We start from the raw sequence: 20,763 nt of genomic DNA, 5'->3' as shown, positions 1-20,763 counted from the left end.
GCTGTCGGTACACCCACTGTGCTGTTAGGGAGGGAGTTCCAGGGTGTTGTCCCAGCGACAGTGAAGGAACGGCGATATATTTCCAAGTCAGGGTGGTGAGTGACTTGGAGGGGAACCTCCAGATGGTGGGGTTCCCAGGTATCTGCTGCTCTTGTCCTTCTAGATGGTGGTGTTCGTGGGTTTGGAAGGTGCTGCCTAAGGAACCTTGGTGAGTTACTGCAGTGCATCGTGTAGATGGTACACACGGCTGCCACTGTTCGACGGTGGTGGAGGGTTTGAATGTTTGTGGAAGGGGGAGCAATCAAGCGGGGCTGCTTTGTCCTGGATGGTGTTGAGCTTCTTGAGTGTTGTTGGAGCTGAACTCATCCAGGCAAGTGGAGACTTGTGCCTTGTAGATGGTGGACAAGCTTTGGGGGAGTCAGGAGGTGAGTTATTCACTGCAGGATTCCAAACACCTCACCTAGTCTTGCAGCCACAGTATTTACAGGAAATTACAGACTAGTTAGTTATTGTCGGGAAAATACTGGAGTCTATTATAAAGGATGTGATAACAGGATGTGTAGAAAATATCAATGGAATTAAACAAAGTCAGCATGGATCTATAGAAGAGAAATCATGTTCGACAAACCTACTGGAGCCTTTCAAGAACGTAACGCGTAGAATAGGTAAGGGGGAACCAATCGAATGTGGTGGATTTGGATTTTCAGAGAGCTTTTGATAAAGTCCCACATAAGAGCTTGTGTGGAACGGGCAGCACGGTGGAGCAGTGGGGTAGCCCTGCAGCCTCACGGCGCCGAGGTCCCAGGTTCGATCCCGGCTCTGGGTCACTGTCCGTGTGGAGTTTGCACATTCTCCCCGTGTCCGCGTGGGTTTCGCCCCCACAACCCAAAGATGTGCAGGGTGGGTGGATTGGCCGCGCTAAATTGGCCCTTAATTGGAATAAGTGAATTGGGTACTCAAACTTTTTTTTAAAAAGAGCTTGTGTGGAAAATTAAAGCACATGGGATTGGCTTGGATTGAAAATTGGTTAGCAGTCATAAACAGAGTAGGAATAAATGGGTCTTTATTGGAGTGGCAGACAGTGGCTAGTGGGGTATCACAGGGATCTTGGGCTTCAGCTGTTCACAAACCTATAGAAATGGTTTGAAAGAGGGAACCAATGGCAATATTTCTAAGTTGGCCGATGACACAAAATTGAGTGGTAAGGAGGATGGAACGAGGCTTCAAGGCAATTTAGACAAACTGAGTGAGTGGCAAATACATGCCGGATGCAGTTTAACAAGTGTGAAGTTATCCATCCGGTGCCTGCGACCCTGAGAGTTGGCAGGGAGCTCTTCCCCGCCAACTCTGACAAGCCCGCCACTACTTTGCGCTCAGTTGAGCATTGATTTCCAGTAGGCGGGACTTCTAGCCAGACTTGGATGGAAGTCTCGGCTTGGAAGGCAGTTGGCCAAGCAGATTGGCCGACAGCTATAAAGCCCCTCCAGGTACAGCACTGCAGTGGCTGGAAGAGGTACTGCAGTGCTGTGCACAAGTTTGGCCATTTAAGGGCCTTGATGCGGAAATACTGAGGGGCTTCCAGACCAAGGCCCTGCCCCTCCCACAGTAAAGTTGCATCTGGGCTAGGACGGTTGGGATTCCAGGCGGATTGTATCTCCGCCCCCCCCCCCCCCCCCCCGCGCCTTAGAACCCATTGTGTGTGTGTGGGGCGGGGGGAGCATTAAATCCCAGCCAAAGTCACTGAATATATTTAAGATAGAAATAGATAGATTTCCAGACACTAAACATATCAAAGGGGTATGGGGAGAGTGCGCCTGTATGGCATTGAGATGGAGGATCAGCCATGATAATATTGAATAGCGGACAGGTTCGTGTCATAGAACATACATAGAACATGCAGTGCAGAAGGAGGCCATTCGGACCATCGAGTCTGCACCGACCCACTGGAGCCCTCACTTCCACCCTATCCCCGTAACCCAATAACCCCTCTTAACCTTTTTGGTCGCTATGGGCAATTTATCATGGCCAATCCATGGTCTGCACGTCTTTGGACTGTGGGAGGAAACCGGAGCACCCGGAGGAAACCCACGCAGACACGGGGAGAACGTGCAGACTCCACACAGACAGTGACCCAAGCCGGAATCGAACCTGGGACCCTGGAGCTGTTAAGCAACAGTGCTAACCACTGTGCTACCGTGCTGCATAAACATGTCTATGTTTTCTAAATGACTTCTTATCCTGAGGTACACATGGAAGTTCAGCGTTTGTGTTTCAACCAATACAAGAACCACTTAATGTCCAACAACAGAAAAACAGAAAGAACCCAATTTTCAGCAGCTTAAGAACAATGACATTGAGATTGGAATGAAAATAGTCCGTTTCTTAGTGAACTTATGATCTTGTTCCATTTTCATGTCATTGTGCACTTTTCCCATTTTAAATTTCAACGCAGTCAGAAATACCTCCAGTGACTTGCACACGGTATCAGTGAGGACTGTTTACTCAATAGATAAACAATGTTAATGATCATCGAACTGACTGAGAAATCATTAACTAGATTTAAATGCTTGGTTATCAAACACAAGATCAAAGGGCAGAATTGAATGGGGAGGCACCAACGTCGATTTGCATTTTCACAAGTATCCGGCAGGAAGATGGTTAATTCTTCAGTTACAGGTTCAGATTTGTGCACCGTTAATATTATTCTGCATCTTGGAGGGAGAGGGAGTAACATGGGGAGGAAGTGAGGGAGGGTAGTGGTAAAAAGGGAGAATGCAAAGGATAAGGAGGGAGTGAAAGAGGAGACAGAGTTAAAGAGAGGGAAGGAAAGAGACACAGTCCCTCGATGAACTTGTGTCAGAGTGGGAAATGTGGAAGTAATGGATGAAAAGCGTGCATGATTCTCCCCAAAGCTCTCTGTTTAAATGGACCAATGAATGAATGAACACGGGGCAGCAAACACGAGGCACAGCAACAGGCTCCAGACCACATCTTGGTGGGAGAGGGGGGAGCAAGAGGGGGCGGAGAGGGGACCAGGAGGGGAACAGAGGGGGAGCGGGCAGGAGGTGGAGAGGGGACTGGGAGGGAGGGGGGGGACAGGGGGGAATGGAGTGGAATGGGGGGCAGAAAGGGGAATGGGGGGTGGAGAGGGGACCCAGTGAGGGGGTGGGGTGGGGAGGACAGCAGGGGGGCAGAGAGGAGACCTAGGGGGAGAGGAATGAGGGGAGGGGAATGGGGGGGGGGCGGAGAGGGGACCAGGGGGGAGAACAATGGAGGAGGGATACAGGATGGGGGTACAGAGGTGGAGGGCAGGACCATAAGGCCATAAGACCATCAGACCATAAGACATAGGAGCAGAATTAGGCCACTCGGCCCATCGAGTCTGCTCCGCCATTCAATCATGGCTGATATTTTCTCATCTCCATTCTCCTGCCTTCTCCCCATAACCCCTGATCCCCTTATTAATCAAGAACCTATCTATCTCTGTCTTAAAGACACTCAGTGAATTGGGCTCCACAGCCTTCTGCAGCGAAGAGTTCCACAGATTCACCTCCCTCTGGCCGAAGAAATTCACCACCCTCTGGCCTTGTATTCTAGCCCTCGCGACATGAATGCTAACATTGCATTTGCCTTCTTAACTGCCGACTGAACCTGCACATTAATCGTGAACAAGGACTCCCAAGTCCCTTTGTGCTTCTGATTTCCGAAGCATGAAATAGGGGGAAAGGGCGCAGGGTGCTGGGACTTGAAAGAGAGTAAGTGGGATGGAGGAGGGGTGGAGTGATGCGAGGTGGAAAAGAGCGAGAGAGGAGCTGGGAGTTTGAAAAGAGCGAGAGAGGAACTGGGAGTTCACAAAGAGCGAGAGAGGAACCGGGAGTTTGAAAAGAGCGAGCGAGGAACTGGGAGTTCACAAAGAGCGAGAGAGGAGCCGGGAGTTTGAAAAGAGCGAGAGAGGAACTGGGAGTTCACAAAGAGCGAGAGAGGAACTGGGAGTTCACAAAGAGCGAGAGAGGAACTGGGAGTTTGAAAAGAGCGAGAGAAGAACTGAGAGTTTGAAAAGAGCGAGAGAGGAACTGGGAGTTCACAAAGAGCAAGAGAGGAGCCGGGAGTTCACAGAGCGAGAGAGGAGCCGGGAGTTTGAAAAGAGCGAGAGAGGAACTGGGAGTTCACAAAGAGCAAGAGAGGAACTGAGAGTTCACAAAGAGCGAGAGAGGAGCTGGGAGTTTGAAAAGAGCGAGAGAGGAACTGGGAGTTCACAAAGAGCGAGAGAGGAACTGAGAGTTCACAAAGAGCGCGAGAGGAGCTGGGAGTTCACAAAGAGCAAGAGAGGAACTGAGAGTTCACAAAGAGCGAGAGAGGAACTGGGAGTTCACAAAGAGCAAGAGAGGAACTGAGAGTTCACAAAGAGCGAGAGAGGAACTGGGAGTTCACAAAGAGCAAGAGAGGAGCTGGGAGTTTGAAAAGAGCGAGAGAGGAACTGAGAGTTCACAAAGAGCGAGAGAGGAACTGAGAGTTCACAAAGAGCGAGAGAGGAACTGGGAGTTCACAAAGAGCGAGAGAGGAACTGGGAGTTTGAAAAGAGCGAGAGAGGAACTGAGAGTTCACAAAGAGCAAGAGAGGAACTGAGAGTTCACAAAGAGCGAGAGAGGAACTGGGAGTTCACAAAGAGCAAGAGAGGAGCTGGGAGTTTGAAAAGAGCGAGAGAGGAACTGGGAGTTCACAAAGAGCGAGAGAGGAACTGAGAGTTCACAAAGAGCGAGAGAGGAACTGGGAGTTCACAAAGAGCGAGAGAGGAGCTGGGAGTTTGAAAAGAGCGAGAGAGGAACTGAGAGTTCACAAAGAGCGAGAGAGGAACCGGGAGTTTGAAAAGAGCGAGAGAGGAACTGGGAGTTCACAAAGAGCAAGAGAGGAACTGAGAGTTCACAAAGAGCGAGAGAGGAACTGGGAGTTTGAAAAGAGCGAGAGAGGAACTGAGAGTTCACAAAGAGCAAGAGAGGAACTGAGAGTTCACAAAGAGCGAGAGAGGAACTGGGAGTTCACAAAGAGCAAGAGAGGAGCTGGGAGTTCACAAAGAGCGAGAGAGGAACTGAGAGTTCACAAAGAGCGAGAGAGGAACTGGGAGTTCACAAAGAGCAAGAGAGGAGCTGGGAGTTTGAAAAGAGCGAGAGAGGAACTGGGAGTTCACAAAGAGCGAGAGAGGAACTGAGAGTTCACAAAGAGCGAGAGAGGAACTGGGAGTTCACAAAGAGCAAGAGAGGAGCTGGGAGTTTGAAAAGAGCGAGAGAGGAACTGGGAGTTCACAAAGAGCAAGAGAGGAACTGAGAGTTCACAAAGAGCGAGAGAGGAGCCGGGAGTTTGAAAAGAGCGAGAGAGGAACTGGGAGTTCACAAAGAGCAAGAGAGGAACTGAGAGTTCACAAAGAGCGAGAGAGGAACTGAGAGTTCACAAAGAGCGCGAGAGGAGCTGGGAGTTTGAAAAGAGCGCGAGAGGAGCTGGAGAGATGGTGTGGCCGGGAGGGATTTAGTATCTTGAGGCACTGGGGCTGGTTCTGGGGAAGATGGGACGTGTACAAACCGGGTGGATTGCACCCAGGCAGAGCTGGGACCAACGTTCTAACGGGGGCTTTCACTAGTTCTGTTGGGGAGTATTTAAACTAGTGTGGCAGGAGGCTGAGATCCCTGATAGGTCAGATTCAGATCAAGAAAATGGAGGTAGTGATGTAGAAGATGTTGTGATGGACTTGGGAAATACAGAAGAAACAAAGGTTAAAAAGTGTCCAGCAAGGGAAGATGGTGGTGTTGAACTGTTTATACTTCAATGCAAGGAGTATTACAAACAAGGTAGCTGAGTTCAGGGCACAGGTAGACACATGACAGCAGGATGTCATTGCTATAACGGAAACCTGGCTAAAGGGGGGGGGAAATTGGCAGCTGAATATCCCTTGGTACAGAGTTTTCAGGCAGGATAGAGGAGGAGACAGAAAAGGAGGGGAGTAGCAGTAATGGTTAAAGAATCAATTCCAGTTGTGAGAAGGGAAGACATAATAAATGGGTCAGCAAACAAGGCTTTGTGGGTTGAACATAGAAATAAAAAAGAGGCCGTCACACTACTGGGAATATACTACACTCCCCCAAATAGTGAATGGGAGATAGAAAAACAAAAATGTAGGCAAATTTCTGACCATAAGAATAAGAGGGCAATGTGAAGGAGTCTGCATGTTCACCATGTATTTGCATGGGTTATAACAGTAGAAGACTTTAACTATCCCAAAGTCAACTGGGATTCAAACAATATAAGGGAAGCTGAAGGAGAATGATTCATGCAGTATGTCCAGGAAATGTTTTTCAACCAATTAGTGACAAAGGCAACGAGAGGAGATGCAATTCTCGATCTAGTCTTGGGGAACGAAGAAGGCAAGTGCGTGAAGGGACAGCACCATGTCGGGGATAGTGATCACAATTCAGTTAGATCCAGTATTACCATGGAAACGGACAGAGATGAGGTAGGAGTAAAAGTTTTGAACTGGGGGAAGGCAAATTTAGCAGGAATGAGAAGGGTCTTGGTTGAGGTGGGCTAGCCAGCGTTGGCTAGAGGATTAAATCAGTGGAAAGCACAAAAAAGCGAGATCCTAAATGTACAAAGCAGACATGTCCCCTCCAAAAATAATAGTGGTACTGCCAAATCTAGACCTCCCTGGTTGTCTGGAGGAATACAGGGGAAGATCAAACAAAAAGAAAGCGGACAATCGGCACAAAGAACTAAGCACTGTAGATAGACTAGACAAGTAGAGGAAGGGCAGGGACGCAGTCAAAAAGGAACTAAGGAAATCAAAGAAAGTGCATGAAAAATGATTAGCAAGTAAAGTTAAAGAAAACCCAAAGCGTAACCAATATATTAATGGTAAACGATTAGTTAAGGAAAACGTGGGACCGATCAGCGATGAAGAGGGGAACTAGTGTGTAGATGCAGAGGCGATGGGAAAGGTTTTAAATGAATATTTTATCTCCGTGTTTACAAAGGAAAGGGATGATGCAGATATAGTAGTCCTGGAGGAACACCGTGAGAGATTGGACGGGAAATCCATGAAATTTGATACGTTGGAAGGGCCAGATGGATTGTTTCCGACGCTCCTGAAGGAGGTCAGGAGAAGATAGCAGATGCACTGAGGATGATTTTCTAAATCTCACTAGACACAGGAGAGGTATCGGAGGACTGTAGAAATGCAAACGTGGTTCCATTGTTTAAAAGGGGATCAAAGGAAATGCCGAACAATTATAGGCCAGTTAGTCTTATGTCGGTGTTGGGAAAATTACTAGAATCAATCCTGAGAGGTAGGATTACCTGTCACATAGAAAGGCATGGGCTAGTCAGGGAGAGTCAGCTTGGATTTGTTAATGGAAGGTCTTGCCTCACAAATTTGACTGAATTATTTGAGGAAATTACAGGATGAGTTGATGAAGGTAGTGCAATGGATGTGGTGGACATGGATTTCAGCAAGGAGTTTGACAAAGTCCCACATGGCAGATTGGTCAAAAAAGTGAAAGCCCATGGGATACAGGGAATGTGGCAAACTGGATAAAAAGTTGGCTGAGTAACAGGAAACAAAGAGTAATGGCCGATGGCTGCCCTGCAATTGGAAAGTTGTTTGAAGTGGTGTTCCACAGGGCTCGGTGTTGGGACCCTGACTGTTTGTGTTATATATTAACAATTTGGATGTGAAAGTTGGGGACTTACTGGGAAATTTGCAGACGACAGAAAGATTGGCCGAGTGGTGGACAGTCTCGAGGATAGCTGTAATCTCCAGAATGATATAGATGAGATGGTGGAGTGGGCGATAAAATGGCAGATGGAATTTAACCATGAGAAGTGTGAGGTCAGCATTTAGGGAGGTCAAACATTTATTGGGAGTACACAATCAATGGGAATATACTAAAGGGGTCGATGAAGTGAGAGATCTTGGCGTACAGGGACACAGGTCCTTAAAGGCAGCAGTTCAAGTAGACAAGGTTGTTAAGAAAGCATACGGAATGCTCGCCTTCATTGGCAGAGGTGTAGAATATAAAAGTAAAGGTATAATGTTGGAATTGTATAAAACACTCGTGAGGCCACAACTGGCCGTATTGTCTGCAGTTCTGGTCACCACATTACAGGAAGGACGTTATTGCTCTGGAGAGAGTGCAGAGGAGGTTTACAAGAATGTTGCCAGGGCTGGAAAAGTGTAGCTACGAGGAGAGATTGGATAGGTTGGGGTATTTTCCCTGGAACAAAGAAGGCTGAGGGGTGTCTTGAGTGAGGTGTACACAATTATGAGGGGAGGAGATAGAGTGGAGAATTCTAGAACCAGTGGACATAGATTCAGGATGAGTGGCAGAAGGTGTAGAGGGGACATGAGGAAGAACTTTTTTACACAGAGGGTAGTGGGGAGTCTGGAACTCGCTGCCCGAGTTGGTGGTGGAGGCAGAAACCCTAAACTCTTTTAAAAAGTACTGGGATCTGATTCTTACCAGCTGTAAGCTACAGGGATACTGGGTGCAGGAAGGTGGGATCAGAAAGGGCACCGGAGGGCAGCACGGTGGCGCAGTGGGTTAGCCCTGTTGCCTCACGGCGCCGAGGTCCCAGGTTCGATCCCGGCTCTGGGTCACTGTCCGTGTGGAGTTTGCACATTCTCCCCGTGTCTGCGTGGGTTTCGCCCCCACGATCCAAAGATGTGCAGGGTGGGTGGATTGGCCGCGCTACATTGCCCCTTAATTGGAAAAAATAAATTGGATACTCTAAATTTATTAAAAGAAAAAGAAAGGGCACCGGGGTGTACACGGGCTGGCATGGACAAAATGGCCGAATGGCCTCGTTCTGTGCTGTAACATTTCTATGGTTCTATGGAGTGATGGAGGAAAGTTATAGAATTGGAGGTTATAATAATAATCTTTATTATTGTCACAAGTAGGTTTACATTAACACTGCAGTGAAGTTACTGTGAAAAGCCCCTAGTCGCCACATTCCGGCGCCTGTTCGGGTACACAGAGGGAGAATTCAGAATGTCCCAATTCACCGAACAACACGTCTTTCGGGACTGTGGGAGGAAACCGGAGCACCCGGAGGAAACCCACACAGACACGGGGAGAACGTGCAGACTCCGCACAGACAGTGACCCAAGCCGGGAATCGAACCTGGGACCCTGAAGCTGTGAAGCAACAGTGCTAACCACTGTGCTTCCGTTCTGTCCACGTAATGAATGCTGCTACAGTGCTAACAGTGCAGGAGTGATCGTGGGATAGAGGTTAAAGTGTATAGAAGGGATGGACAGAGGTTGGAGGGGATAGAGGTTGGAGAGATGGACGGTGGAGATGGAGGGTGGGGTTTTCAGCATGGGGGGTGTGGGGTGGGGGGTGCAGGGTGGGGGGTGCAGGGTGCAGGTGGGGGGTGCAGGGTGAGGCTGGGGTGCAGTGTGAGGGTGGGGGGTGCAGGGTGGAGGTGGATGTGGGGGTGCAGGGTGAGGGTGGGGGTGCAGGGTGGGGTGGGGGGTGCAGGGTGGAGGTGGATGTGGGGGTGCAGGGTGAGGGTAGGGGTGCAGGGTGGGGTGGGGGGTGCAGGATGGAGGTGGAGTGGGGGTGCAGGGTGGGGTGGGGGGTGCAGGGTGAGGCTGGGGTGCAGTGTGAGAGTGGGGCGTGCAGGATGGGGTGGATGTGGGGGTGCAGGGTGTGTTTGAACGGTTGTATAGGGGTGAGGGTGGGGGGTAGGGGTGGTGTGTGTGGGGTGGGGGTACATGGTGGGGGGTCTGGGGGTCTGAGGTGTGTGGGGGTACATGGTGGTGGGTGCAGGGGGGATGAGGTGTGTGTGGGGAATACATGGTGTGGGGGTGGGGAGGGGGATGTGGGGGTGGGCAGTGTGGAGTGGTGGAGGGATGTATGTGTATGGGGGGTGGGGTGAGGTGTGTGTGGGGTTGGGGGTACACGGTGGAGGCAGGGTGGGGGTAGTGGGGGGTGTGGGGGGTACATGGTGGGTAGTGGGTGGGGGGGCAGAGGGGTGGGGGATGTTGGGGGAGGAGTGTGTGGGGGGTGGAGGGGGTACATGGTGGGGGGTGGGGGTGAGGAGGATGGGGGGTACATGGTGGGGGGTGGGGGTGAGGAGGATGTGGGGGTGGGGGGTATAGGGTAGGGGTGAGATGTGTGTGTGGGGGGCTGGTGGGGGGATTTGGGGAAGGGGTGGGGGGTGCAGGGTGGGATGGGGTGGGGTGGTTACATGGTTAGGGGGAGGTGTGTGGGGGGTGTTTGGGGATGGGGAGGATACAGGGTGGAGGAGAGGTGTGTGTGTACGGCGGGATTTGGGATGGGGTGGGGTGGGGGTGAAGTGTGTGTGGGGGGTACATGGTTAGGGGATGGGGGGATTTTGGGGGGTTGGGGATGGGTGGGGGGGAAACTGGTTAGGGGGGATTTGGTGGGGACATGGTTCGGGGGGTTGGGTATGGGGGTGGGATTTGTGGGGGTGGGGATGGGGGGTGTATTTGGGGGGGTTGGGGATGGTGGGGTGTATTTGGGGGGTTTGGGGATAGGGGTTGTATTTGGGGGGGTTGGGGATGGGGGGTTGTATTTGGGGGGAGTTGGGGATGGGGGAGTGTATTGGGGGGATGGGGGGGATTTGGGGGTGCGGGTGTATTTGGGGAGATATGGGGATGGAGGGGGTGGATTTGGGGGGATACATAGTTGGGGAGGAGATTTGGGGGGGTTGGGGATGGGGGGTTTATTTGGGGGGGTTGGGGATGGAGGGTTTATTTGGGGGGGTTGGGAATGGGGTGTATTTGGGGGGGGTTGGGGATGGGGGTGTATTTGGGGGGGGTTGGGGGTGTATTTGGGGGGGGTTGGGGATGGGGGGGTATTTGGGGGTTTGGGGATGGGGGTGTGTATTTGGGGGGGTTGGGGATGGGGGGGTGTATTGGGGGGGTTGGGGATGGGGGGTATTTGGGGGGGATGGGGTGATATTTGGGGGGGTGGGGATGGGGGGATATTTGGGGGGGATGGGGGGGTATTTGGGGGGGTTGGGGGTAATTGGGGGGGTTGGGGATATTTGGGGGTGTTGGGGATGGGGGTATTGGGGGGGATGGGGTATTGGGGGTGTTGGGATTGGGGGTGTATTTGGGCGGGGTTGGGGATATTTTGGGGGGTTGGGGATGGGGGTATTGGGGGGGGGTTGGGGATGGGGGTATTGGGGGGGTTGGGGATGGGGGTATTGGTGGGTTGGGGGTATTAGGGGGGTGGGGGTATAGGGGGGGTGGGGGTATAGGGGGTATGGGGGTATGTGGGGGGTTGGGGATGGGGGTATTGGGGGGGTTGGGGATGAGGGTATTGGGGGGGTTGGGGATGGGGGTATGGGGGGGATGGGGGTATTGGGGGGGTTGGGGATGGGGGGGTATTTGGGGGGGGAGGGGGTTCGGTTGGGTTGGGGTGGGGGCTGTATTTGTGGGGGGTGGGGGCTGTATTTGTGGGGGGTGGGGGCTGTATTTGTGGGGGGTGGGGGCTGTATTTGTGGGGGGGGGTGGTCTCTCTTACCTCTCTCCTCCGGCTCGGAGCCCCGGGCCGGGTCAGTAAGGCGGTGTCTCCACAAACCACCGCCGTGTCCTCCACGAAGACGCAGTCGGGCAGCGCGGGGTCTGCGGGCAGCTGGCGGAGCTCTAACCCCAGCTCGGTGCCCAGGACCCGGGTGTAGCGCTGGTGCTCCCTCCGGGCAGCCTCCAGATCCACCGCCTCTCCCCCGCTCATCCGCAACGCTTCAGCCGCCAGAGAGTCCGGGATGCCCCGCACCACAGCGTGGCTGCATCTGCCAAAGACAGGCAGGCTGGCAGCCATAGTCATACTGTCCAGCTCCGAGAGAGCACAGAGAGAGAGCACACACAGAGAGAGACACAGAGAGACAGAGCACACTCCCCAGCTCACCGAGAGAGCACAGACAGAGAGAGACACAGAGAGACAGAGCACAGTGCCCAGCTCACTGAGAGAGCACAGACAGAGAGAGACACAGACAGAGAGACAGAGCACAGTGCCCAGCTGAGTGGCACAGAGGCACAGTGACACAGTCTGGCTGCAACACACTGCACTCTGACACACAACTCAGCACTGCCCAACTCTGACTAAGCCTCTCTCTCTCTCACTCTGTCTCGCTCTCTCTCTCACTCTGTCTCTCTCTCTGTCTCTCTCTCTCACTCTGTCTCTCACGCTCTCCCTGTCACTCTCTCTCTGTCTCTCTCTCTCTCTCTGTCTCTCTGTCACTCTCTCTCTCTGTCTCTCTCTCTCTCTTAGAGTCACTATCTCTATCTCTCTCTCTGTCACTATCTCTCACTCTCTCTGTCTCTCTCTCTCTCTCTGTCACTATCTCTCTCCCTCTCTCTGTCAATATCTCTCTCTCTCTCTCTGTCACTATATCTCTCTCCCTCTCTCTGTCACTATCTCTCTATCTCTCTCTCTCTGTCACTATGTCTCTCTCTCTCTCTCTGTCACTATCTCTCTCTCTCTCTGTCACTATCTCTCTCTCTCTCTCTCTGTCACTATCTCTCTCTGTCTCTGTCACTATCTCTCTCTCTCTCTCTCTCTGTCACTATCTCTCTCTCTCTCTCTGTCACTATCTCTCTCTCTCTGTCACTATCTCTCTCTCTCTCTCTCTGTCACTATCTCTCTCTCTATCACTATCTCTCTCTCTCTGTCACTATCTCTCTCCCTCTCTGTCAATATCTCTCTCTCTCTCTCTGTCACTATCTCTCTCTGTCACTATCTCTCTCTCTATCACTCTCTCTCTCTCTGTCACTACCTCTCTCTCTGTCACTATCTCTCTCCCTCTCTCTGTCACTATCTCTCTATCTGTCTCTCTCTGTCACTATGTCTCTCTCCCTCTCTCTGTCACTATCTCTCTCTCTCTCTGTCACTATCTCTCTCTCTCTCTCTCGCTCTCTGTCACTATGTCTCTCTCTCTGTCACTATGTCTCTCTCTCTGTCACTATCTCTCTCTCTCTCTCTCTCTCTGTCACTATCTCTCTCTCTAACACTATCTCTCTCTCTCTCTGTCACTATATCTCTCTCTCTCTCTGTCACTATCTCTCTCTCTATCACTATCTCTCTCTCTCTGTCACTATCTCTCTCTCTGTCACTATCTCTCTATCACTATCTCTCTCTCTCTATCACTATCTCTCTGTCACTCCCCCTCTCTCTCTCTGTCACTATCTCTCTCTCTCTCTATCACTATCTCTCTCTCTCTCTCTCTGTCACTATCTCTCTCTCTATCACTATTTCTCTCGCTCTCTGTCACTATCTCTCTCTGTCACTATGTCTCTCTCTCTCTGCCACTACCTCTCTATCACTATCTCTCTCTCTATCACTATCTCTCTCTCTCTCTGTCACTATCTCTCTCTCTCTCTGTCACTGTCTCTCTCTCTATCACTATCTCTCTCTCTCTCACTATCTCTCTCTCTCTCTCTGTCACTCTCTCTCTCTCTGTCACTATCTCTCTCTCTATCACTATCTCTCTCTCTATCACTATCTCTCTCTCTCTGTCACTATCTCTCTCTCTGTCACTATCTCTCTATCACTATCTCTCTCTCTCTATCACTATCTCTTTGTCACTCCCTCTCTCTGTCACTATCTCTCTATCACTATCTCTCTCTCTCTATCACTATCTCTCTGTCACTCTCTCTCTCTCTCTGTCACTATCTCTCTCTCTCTCTATCTCTCTCTCTCTATCACTATCTCTCTCTCTCTCTCTATCACTATCTCTCTCTCTCTATCACTATCTCTCTCTCTCTCTCCCTATCACTATCTCTCTCTCTATCACTATCTCTCTCTCTATCACTATCTCTCTCTCTCTATCACGATCTCTCTCTCTCTCTCTCTATCACTATCTCTTTCTCTCTCTCCCTATCACTATCTCTCTCTCTCTATCACTATCTCTCTCTCTATCACTATCTCTCTCTCTCTCTCTGTATCTGACAAGCTGCCGGGATCTGCGCGCCCCCCCCCCCTCCTCACTCGCCCTCAAATACTGTCCCCTCGGTGCTTTGGCTAAAGGCTCCGCCCCCTTCCCACCCTGCTCCTCCCTCCCTCTCTCCCCCATCTTTAACCCTCTCCCACTTCCTCTCTCTCCATTCCACTCACCCCCACCCCCCCCCCCTTAACCAACACCACCCTCCACTCTTTCCCCCACCCCCACAGGTCATTTTATAGAACAATTGTTTGAGGAGGGATGTGAGGGTGAGAGAGTGTGAGGGTGAGAGAGTGTGATTGTGAGTGAGTGTGAGCGAGTGTGAGGGTGAGAGAGTGTGAGGGTGAGAGAGTGTGAGTGTGAGAGAGTGTGAGGGTGAGAGAGTGTGAGTGTGAGCGAGTGTGAGGGTGAGAGAGTGTGAGTGTGAGAGAGTGTGAGGGTGAGAGAGTGTGAGGGTGAGAGAGTGTGAGGGTGAGAGAGTGTGACTGTGAGCGAGTGTGAGGGTGAGAAAGTGTGAGTGTGAGGGTGAGAGAGTGTGAGTGTGAGCGAGTGTGAGGGTGAGAAAGTGTGAGTGTGAGGGTGAGAGAGTGTGAGTGTGAGGGTGAGAGAGTGTGAGGGTGAGAGAGTGTGAGGGTGAGAGTGTGAGTGTGAGCGGGTGTGAGGGTGAGAGAGTGTGAGCGTGAGGGTGAGAGAGTGTGAGGGTGAGAGAGTGTGAGGGTGCGAGAGTGTGAGTGTGAGCGAGTGTGAGGGTGAGAGAGTGTGAGGGTGAGAGAGTGTGAGGGTGAGAGAGTGTGAGGGTGTGAGAGTGTGAGGGTGAGAGAGTGTGAGGGTGAGAGAGTGTGAGGGTGAGAGAGTGTGAGTGTGAGCGAGTGTGAGGGTGAGAGAGTGTGAGTGTGAGGGTGAGAGAGTGTGAGTGTGAGGGTGAGAGAGTGTGAGGGTGAGAGAGTGTGAGGGTGAGGGAGTGTGAGTGTGAGCGAGTGTGAGGGTGAGAGAGTGTGAGGGTGAGAGAGTGTGAGGGTGTGAGAGTGTGAGGGTGAGAGAGTGTGAGGGTGAGAGAGAGAGTGTGAGGGTGAGAGAGTGTGAGGGTGAGAGAGTGTGAGTGTGAGCGAGTGTGAGGGTGAGAGAGTGTGAGGGTGAGAGAGTGTGAGGGTGAGAGAGTGTGAGTGAGTGTGAGGGTGAGAGAGTGTGAGGGGAGAGAGTGTGAGGGTGGGAGAGTGTGAGTGTGAGGGTGAGAGAGTGTGAGGGTGAGAGAGTGTGAGGGTGAGAGAGTGTGAGGGTGAGAGAGTGTGAGGGGAGAGAGTGTGAGGGTGAGAGAGTGTGAGGGTGAGAGAGTGTGAGGGTGAGAGAGTGTGAGGGTGAGAGAGTGTGAGGGGGAGAGAGTGTGCGTGTGAGAGTGTGAGTGTGAGGGTGAGAGAGTGAGTGTGTGAGAGTGAGGGTGAGAGGGGGTGAGGGTGAGAGAGGGTGAGGGTGAGAGAGTGTGAGGGTGAGAGAGGGTGAGTGTGAGCGAGTGTGAGGGTGAGAGAGGGTGAGGGTGAGAGAGGGTGAGTGTGAGCGAGTGTGAGGGTGAGAGACGGTGAGTGTGAGCGAGTGTGAGGGTGAGAGAGTGTGAGGGTGAGAGAGTGTGCGTGTGAGAGAGGGTGAGGGTGAGAGAGGGTGAGGGTGAGAGAGGGTGAGTGTGAGAGAGGGTGAGTGTGAGGGTGAGGGTGAGAGAGGGTGAGTGTGAGAGAGGGTGAGTGTGAGCGAGTGTGAGGGTGAGAGAGTGTGAGGGTGAGAGAGTGTGAGGGTGAGAGGGGGTGAGGGTGAGAGAGTGTGAGGGTGAGCGAGAACAAAGAACAAGGAAATGTACAGCACAGGGACAGGCCCTTCGGCCCTCCAAGCCCGTGCCGACCATGCTGCCCGACTAAACTACAATCTTCTACACTTCCTGGGTCCGTATCCCTCTATTCCCATCCTATTCATGTATTTGTCAAGATGCCCCTTAAATGTCACTATCGTCCCTGCTTCCACCAGCTCCTCCGGTAGCGAGTTCCAGGCACCCACTACCCTCTGTGTAAAAAACTTGCCTCGTACATCTATTCTAAACCTTGCCCCTGGCACCTTAAACCTATGCCCCTGAGTAATTGACCCCTCTACCCTGGGGAAAAGCCTCTGACTATCCACTCTGTCTATGCCCCTCATAATTTTGTAGACCTCTTTCAGGTCGCCCCTCAACCTCCGTCGTTCCAGTGAGAACAAACCAAGTTTATTCAACCGCTCCTCATAGCTAATGCCCTCCATACCAGACAACATTCTGGTAAATCTCTTCTGCACCTTCTCTAAAGCCTCCACATCCTTCTGGTAGTGTGGCGACCAGAATTGAACACTATACTCCAAGTGTGGCCTAACTAAGGTTCTATACAGCTGCAACATGACTTGCCAATTCTTATACTCAATGCCCCGGCCAATGAAGGCAAGCATGCCGTATGCCTTCTTGACTACCTTCTCCACCTGTGTTGCCCCTTTCAGTGACCTGTGGACCTGTACACCTAGATCTCTCTGACTGTCAATACTCTTGAGGGTTCTACCATTCACTGTATATTCCCTACCTGCATTAGACCTTCCAAAATGCATTACCTCACATTTGTCCGGATTAAACTCCATCTGCCATCTCTCCGCCCAAGTCTCCAAACAATCTAAATCCTGCTGCATCCTCTGACAATCCTCATTGCTATCCGCAATTCCACCAACCTTTGTGTCGTCTGCAAACTTACTAATCAGACCAGTTACATTTTCCTCCAAATCATTTATATATACTACAAACAGCAAAGGTCCCAGCACTGATCCCTGCGGAACACCACTAGTCACAGCCCTCCAATTAGAAAAGCATCCTTCCATTGCAACTCTCTGCCTTCTATGACCTAGCCAGTTCTGTATCCACCTTGCCAGCTCACCCCTGATCCCGTGTGACTTCGCCTTTTGTACTAGTCTACCATGAGGGACCTTGTCAAAGGCCTTACTGAAGTCCATATAGACAACATCCACTGCCCTACCTGCATCAATCATCTTTGTGACCTCCTCGAAAAACTCTATCAAGTTAGTGAGACACGACCTCTCCTTCACAAAACCATGCTGCCTCTCATTAATACGTCCATTTGCTTCCAAATGGGAGTAGATCCTGTCTCGAAGAATTCTCTCCAGTAATTTCCCTACCACTGAAGTAAGGCTCACCGACCTGTAGTTCCCTGGATTATCCTTGCTACCCTTCTTAAACAGAGGAACAACATTGGCTATTCTCCAGTCCTCCGGGACATCACCTGAAGACAGTGAGGACCCAAATATTTCTGTCAAGGCCTCAGCAATTTCCTCTCCAGCCTCCTTCAGTATTCTGGGGTAGATCCCATCAGGCCCTGGGGACTTATCTACCTTAATATTTTTTAAGACGCCCAACACCTCTTCTTTTTGGATCTCAATGTGACCCAGGCTATCTACACACCCTTCTACAGACTCAACATCTACCAATTCCTTCTCTTTGGTGAATACTGATGCAAAGTATTCATTTAGTACCTCGCCCATTTCCTCTGGCTCCACACATAGATTCCCTTGCCTATCCTTCAGTGGGCCAACCCTTTCCCTGGCTACCCTCTTGCTTGTGTGAGCGTGAGAGAGTGTGAGGGTGAGAGAGTATGAGGGTGAGAGAGTGTGAGGGTGAGAGAGTGTGAGTGTGAGGGTGAGAGAGTGTGAGGGTGAGAGAGTGTGAGGGTGAGAGAGTGTGAGTGTGAGCGGGTGTGAGGGTGAGAGAGTGTGAGCGTGAGGGTGAGAGAGTGTGAGGGTGAGAGAGTGTGAGGGTGCGAGGGTGTGAGTGTGAGCGAGTGTGAGGGTGAGAGAGTGTGAGTGTGAGGGTGAGAGAGTGTGAGTGTGAGGGTGAGAGAGTGTGAGGGTGAGAGAGTGTGAGGGTGAGGGAGTGTGAGTGTGAGCGAGTGTGAGGGTGAGAGAGTGTGAGGGTGAGAGAGTGTGAGGGTGTGAGAGTGTGAGGGTGAGAGAGTGTGAGGGTGAGAGAGTGAGAGTGTGAGGGTGAGAGAGTGTGAGGGTGAGAGAGTGTGAGTGTGAGCGAGTGTGAGGGTGAGAGAGTGTGAGGGTGAGAGAGTGTGAGGGTGAGAGAGTGTGAGTGAGTGTGAGGGTGAGAGAGTGTGAGGGGAGAGAGTGTGAGGGTGGGAGAGTGTGAGTGTGAGGGTGAGAGAGTGTGAGGGTGAGAGAGTGTGAGGGTGAGAGAGTGTGAGGGTGAGAGAGTGTGAGGGGAGAGAGTGTGAGGGTGAGAGAGTGTGAGGGTGAGGGTGAGAGAGTGTGAGGGTGAGAGAGTGTGAGGGTGAGAGAGTGTGAGGGGGAGAGAGTGTGCGTGTGAGAGTGTGAGTGTGAGGGTGAGAGAGTGAGTGTGTGAGAGTGAGGGTGAGAGGGGGTGAGGGTGAGAGAGGGTGAGGGTGAGAGAGTGTGAGGGTGAGAGAGGGTGAGTGTGAGCGAGTGTGAGGGTGAGAGAGGGTGAGGGTGAGAGAGGGTGAGTGTGAGCGAGTGTGAGGGTGAGAGACGGTGAGTGTGAGCGAGTGTGAGGGTGAGAGAGTGTGAGGGTGAGAGAGTGTGCGTGTGAGAGAGGGTGAGGGTGAGAGAGGGTGAGGGTGAGAGAGGGTGAGTGTGAGAGAGGGTGAGTGTGAGGGTGAGGGTGAGAGAGGGTGAGTGTGAGAGAGGGTGAGTGTGAGCGAGTGTGAGGGTGAGAGAGTGTGAGGGTGAGAGAGTGTGAGGGTGAGAGGGGGTGAGGGTGAGAGAGTGTGAGGGTGAGCGAGAACAAAGAACAAGGAAATGTACAGCACAGGGACAGGCCCTTCGGCCCTCCAAGCCCGTGCCGACCATGCTGCCCGACTAAACTACAATCTTCTACACTTCCTGGGTCCGTATCCCTCTATTCCCATCCTATTCATGTATTTGTCAAGATGCCCCTTAAATGTCACTATCGTCCCTGCTTCCACCAGCTCCTCCGGTAGCGAGTTCCAGGCACCCACTACCCGCTGTGTAAAAAACTTGCCTCGTACATCTACTCTAAACCTTGCCCCTGGCACCTTAAACCTATGCCCCTGAGTAATTGACCCCTCTACCCTGGGGAAAAGCCTCTGACTATCCACTCTGTCTATGCCCCTCATAATTTTGTAGACCTCTTTCAGGTCGCCCCTCAACCTCCGTCGTTCCAGTGAGAACAAACCAAGTTTATTCAACCGCTCCTCATAGCTAATGCCCTCCATACCAGACAACATTCTGGTAAATCTCTTCTGCACCTTCTCTAAAGCCTCCACATCCTTCTGGTAGTGTGGCGACCAGAATTGAACACTATACTCCAAGTGTGGCCTAACTAAGGTTCTATACAGCTGCAACATGACTTGCCAATTCTTATACTCAATGCCCCGGCCAATGAAGGCAAGCATGCCGTATGCCTTCTTGACTACCTTCTCCACCTGTGTTGCCCCTTTCAGTGACCTGTGGACCTGTACACCTAGATCTCTCTGACTGTCAATACTCTTGAGGGTTCTACCATTCACTGTATATTCCCTACCTGCATTAGACCTTCCAAAATGCATTACCTCACATTTGTCCGGATTAAACTCCATCTGCCATCTCTCCGCCCAAGTCTCCAAACAATCTAAATCCTGCTGTATCCTCTGACAATCCTCATTGCTATCCGCAATTCCACCAACCTTTGTGTCGTCTGCAAACTTACTAATCAGACCAGTTACATTTTCCTCCAAATCATTTATATATACTACAAACAGCAAAGGTCCCAGCACGGATCCCTGCGGAACACCACTAGTCACAGCCCTCCAATTAGAAAAGCATCCTTCCATTGCAACTCTCTGCCTTCTATGACCTAGCCAGTTCTGTATCCACCTTGCCAGCTCACCCCTGATCCCGTGTGACTTCGCCTTTTGTACTAGTCTACCATGAGGGACCTTGTCAAAGGCCTTACTGAAGTCCATATAGACAACATCCACTGCCCTACCTGCATCAATCATCTTTGTGACCTCCTCGAAAAACTCTATCAAGTTAGTGAGACACGACCTCTCCTTCACAAAACCATGCTGCCTCTCATTAATACGTCCATTTGCTTCCAAATGGGAGTAGATCCTGTCTCGAAGAATTCTCTCCAGTAATTTCCCTACCACTGAAGTAAGGCTCACCGACCTGTAGTTCCCTGGATTATCCTTGCTACCCTTCTTAAACAGAGGAACAACATTGGCTATTCTCCAGTCCTCCGGGACATCACCTGAAGACAGTGAGGACCCAAAGATTTCTGTCAAGGCCTCAGCAATTTCCTCTCCAGCCTCCTTCAGTATTCTGGGGTAGATCCCATCAGGCCCTGGGGACTTATCTACCTTAATATTTTTTAAGACGCCCAACACCTCGTCTTTTTGGATCTCAATGTGACCCAGGCTATCTACACACCCTTCTACAGACTCAACATCTACCAATTCCTTCTCTTTGGTGAATACTGATGCAAAGTATTCATTTAGTACCTCGCCCATTTCCTCTGGCTCCACACATAGATTCCCTTGCCTATCCTTCAGTGGGCCAACCCTTTCCCTGGCTACCCTCTTGCTTGTGTGAGCGTGAGAGAGTGTGAGGGTGAGAGAGTATGAGGGTGAGAGAGTGTGAGGGTGAGAGAGTGTGAGGGTGAGAGAGTGTGAGGGTGAGAGAGTGTGAGGGTGCGAGAGTATGAGGGTGAGAGAGTGTGAGGGTGAGAGAGTGTGAGGGTGAGAGAGTGTGAGGGTGAGAGAGTGTGAGGGTGAG

The 20,763-nt window shown here is 51.4% G+C and overlaps 1 protein-coding gene across 2 annotated transcripts in view; it reads right to left on the bottom strand.

The window, feature by feature from the left end:
- ddah1 (dimethylarginine dimethylaminohydrolase 1) overlaps positions 1-20,763 on the bottom strand; it is a 240,128-nt gene that overhangs the window by 149,594 nt on the left and 69,771 nt on the right. The window contains exon 1 of one of the 2 annotated variants that reach the window (XM_072510304.1): positions 11,544-12,099. The exons of the other annotated variant lie outside the window; for it this stretch is intronic. Coding sequence (XP_072366405.1) covers positions 11,544-11,846 — 303 coding nt within the window. The 5' untranslated portion in view covers positions 11,847-12,099. Of the gene's footprint in view, positions 1-11,543; positions 12,100-20,763 lie in introns of those variants that run through there. 2 annotated transcript variants of the gene reach the window in all.

Source organism: Scyliorhinus torazame, chromosome 7, assembly GCF_047496885.1.
Source record: "Scyliorhinus torazame isolate Kashiwa2021f chromosome 7, sScyTor2.1, whole genome shotgun sequence".
NCBI classification, from domain to species: Eukaryota; Metazoa; Chordata; class Chondrichthyes; order Carcharhiniformes; family Scyliorhinidae; genus Scyliorhinus; species Scyliorhinus torazame.
The sequence above is the reverse complement of the archived record's forward strand: the minus strand, read 5'-3'. Positions and strand labels throughout refer to the sequence as shown.